General features: G+C 28.5%; 1 protein-coding gene across 1 annotated transcript; it reads right to left on the minus strand.

The window, feature by feature from the left end:
* Positions 1-1,674: 1,674 nt before the first annotated feature.
* LOC112940429 (uncharacterized) lies at positions 1,675-2,902 on the minus strand. The gene has a single exon (XM_026028613.2). The coding sequence runs from the start codon at positions 2,402-2,404 to the stop codon at positions 1,850-1,852; it is 555 nt and encodes a 184-aa protein (XP_025884398.1). The 5' UTR covers positions 2,405-2,902; the 3' UTR covers positions 1,675-1,849.
* Between the last annotated feature and the right edge of the window lie 632 nt (positions 2,903-3,534).

Genomic DNA, 3,534 nt, shown 5'->3' on the forward strand with positions numbered 1-3,534 from the left:
TAAATAATGATAACAATTGAAGTGTAACATAACAAAAAAGTTGATCTATGGACTATGGCATGTGTTCAACATTGTTTATTTTTAACTTGAAGACTTCTCATTTCTCTTGCTTTTTGTTTCCACTTTTTGAAGCTTAGGGAAGTACTCTTTTGAAGCTTTTTAATTAAAGTTAATTATTGATCAAATATGGTACCCATTGTTTTATTTGGATGTAAAGTTAAAAAGATTTGGTATCTTGACAATTAGGTTGATTAATTGATTTGAGTTACCTTATTCAATGTGCTTTGCATTTTAAAGGGATCATCAGACCATTTATAAGATATTTTCTTCTTGCAAACTTCACGTGTTCCTGTATGGAAAAGTTTGTAAAAGAAAAGGTAGAATTAGACAACAAACCAATAAATGATACAAGAAATGTAATTGACATAACAAGAAGGTTGATTCATGGCATGTGTTCAATATTGTTTAATTATTTTAACTTGAAGTGTTCTCCTTTTTCTTGCTTTTTTGTTTACACTTTGGTTGAAGCTTTTCAAAGTTAATTATTGGCCTAATAGTTATTAGTTTGGCTGTATTGGACGTTGAAAAAAGGTTTTGAAATATTCACATTAGGTTGATTGATTGAGTTATTTTATTCAACGTGCTTTGAATGACTATATATATATATATATATATATATATATATATATATATATATATATATATATATTGTTATGTCATACGAAAGTTTATAATTTCAAATCACAGAGGTGATAAATTAGATTAATAAATACTATAGAAAAAAGCATTATATCAATTATTATATGATTTGGCTAATTAGACTACATACGAAAAAAGTAATATAAAAGAAAATATTGCAACTCTTTCTGTACAAAACTGTCTAAGCAACTACATGTAAAAATAAAAACAATTATAGTAATATCTTCACTTTCCTTTCATGAAAAAGTAAAACCCGAATATGTTAAGAAAATCAGAACAAAACGAGCGTAACATGATTTGTCTATTTAAACTTTACTTATCCTAATATATTACTTATTTGCATCTTTTGCAAGTCGTTATTTGAGTTGTTATATTTAATTAGATATATTAGTATCTGATTAAATATGTGAATTAAATGAAATCCATATTCTAATGACTTCAATGACAATAAATATAGGTTTAATTTACCAAAACTTTATATAAATGTTACCGAAGATTAATGTGATATTGAATCTTATAATTTGTTGTCATATTTACAAATTTATATTGCCACCAATAAATTGAAATGTAAAAGGACATACTGTATACAGACTTTCTTTTTTTCAATTTGTTGGAGAATATCTTGTTTTCTTTTCTTTTTTCTATCTGTGACGTTCAGGCAGACGTGCCCTCAGCCTAATAGTTTCGGAAGTGACTCGTGTTTAAAGACTCAATGATTCACAGGATTTTGCAATTCACACCCAGTGTCACATTTCACTGCATTCTCAACGCGATGTTGGAGAATATCAAACTGTATTGTACTTAAAAAAGAAAATTATAAATAGCAATAGGGCACTAACGTTTGGGTGAAATTTTTTTTTAGGAAAAATAGGTACGTATTTTTTGTTTAAACAAACACGACTTATTTTGTAGACATTGAATAGAGTCATAGACAAGACAAATACGTACATATTCTTTTGTTGTCTAGCTACAAAATTTATTCATCATCAAATTCTGCTTTTATTTTAATAGTGATCTTTGAAAACGTACATAGAGTACTAATATTCATGTACGTACATCTCCAACAAAACCAAAAAAAAAAAAAACATAATAGGATTGATTTAACAAATCAAGAAAACATGCATAGTTTGTAAATATATTTTTTGCAACATTATAAAGTAGAAGAAAATGAAGATTGTCGTCTCAAATTTCTATAGAACTTTGATATGAACTCATCAGCTTTCTCATCTACATGATTATCCATTTCTTCCACCGAAAAAGGCGAATCAGTAACTCTCAACTGTCTTCCAAATCCACAAAAATAATTATCTGATAATGTTGTTTCACCCTTAATCATCTCCAATGCGGCTTCCATTACCTCCGCATTCATCATCACAACATCTTCTTCATGAATAGTAGTGTGTTTTTTCATGTCCAACTTTGGGCTGCTAGTGCAACTAAACTCATAATACTCATCCTCACGTGGAGGGCAAAATGGTAAATTACCACTCTTGACGTGGTCGGTGCGGCGGTTTTGGTTGTGGTGGTGAAGGTGGAACATGATATTTTGGATCACGACTTTGTAACTACTAATCTTGCTACGCTTCATCATTAATTTGATATCGAGCATTATTTTTTGCTTTGATATACCTTTTCTTAACATGCATAACGTCACTCGAACAATTTTCCAAAACTTCTTTCCTACCACTACCAAATTTTGATCCATTTTTTTTGTGTGTGTGTATTGTTGTTGCTAATTGAATTGGTAAGACAAAAAGTATATGAAGGGGTATATATAGTGGACCATTTTAACGTTAATATGTTAAAGTGAGGAGTTAAGTGAAGGGTCCATTTTGATATTTTGGAATAAAAAATCGAATATTTAATTGACTCAATTATTAGTGGTGTTGGTAATTTTTACACTATACAACTTTAGGTCACTATCACTCCCAAATTAATTGTGTGATTAATTATTTTTTCCTCAAGGAAATCAATATTAATTTGGTCACGTATGTCCCAATTAAACACCTCTTTCTTTTTTTCTGCTCCCCATTCAACAATTTTCTTCTTTAATTAATACCTCAAACCATATGAGATTTCTAAAAATTCATTACTAACTAAATTTTCAAATTATTGATAATTGATACGACCCGAATATACTCGGAATTAATTAATTTTTCTAGGATATGTCTTTTGTACTGATAGTACGGCTAGTCTGATAATGCGTGTTAAATACTTGATCACTCTTAATGATATATTTTGAATTTTGATAGGAAATTATTTTTTTCACTTATCAACGTGAATTTTAGTTAATCGAACATCAAAATAAATACTAACAACAAATAAGAAGATCGGTTAGTCTCAAACTTTGAAGATTGCTCCTTGAAAAGATAATTGTTCTTAATTAAGTCACTTAGCTCAATTATAATGATATTTAGGTTTGTCTACTTAGTGGGGAGGATATTATCTAAGATTTGATCTTATAAGATATGATAATCAACAAATAGGAAGCAAACAAACAAATTAAATTTAAACATAACAAATTAATATTACTACGTTATTGCAATTTTTTTTGTTTGGATACATTAGTCTTTTCTCAATTTCTAGGATATGAGTTGAAAGGATACCTCCAAAACCCTAGCAGCTATTTGTTTGTTTGAAAAGTTTACTTAACAGGTAGGTTTTCCTTTTTTTTTTTTTACAATAAAGTTTATAATGTGGGTGTACCAATCATGAGAACCTAAGTTTCTTTTTCTTTTTTTCTTTATTATATTCTCTTCCTACAGTTATCCCATATCCAAACCAAAGAGAGTTCACAATTAATTAAATTAATTGAATACGAAATGTAACAAGTAT

This window comes from Solanum lycopersicum, chromosome 12, assembly GCF_036512215.1.
Source record: "Solanum lycopersicum chromosome 12, SLM_r2.1".
In the NCBI taxonomy this organism is placed as follows: domain Eukaryota; kingdom Viridiplantae; phylum Streptophyta; class Magnoliopsida; order Solanales; family Solanaceae; genus Solanum; species Solanum lycopersicum.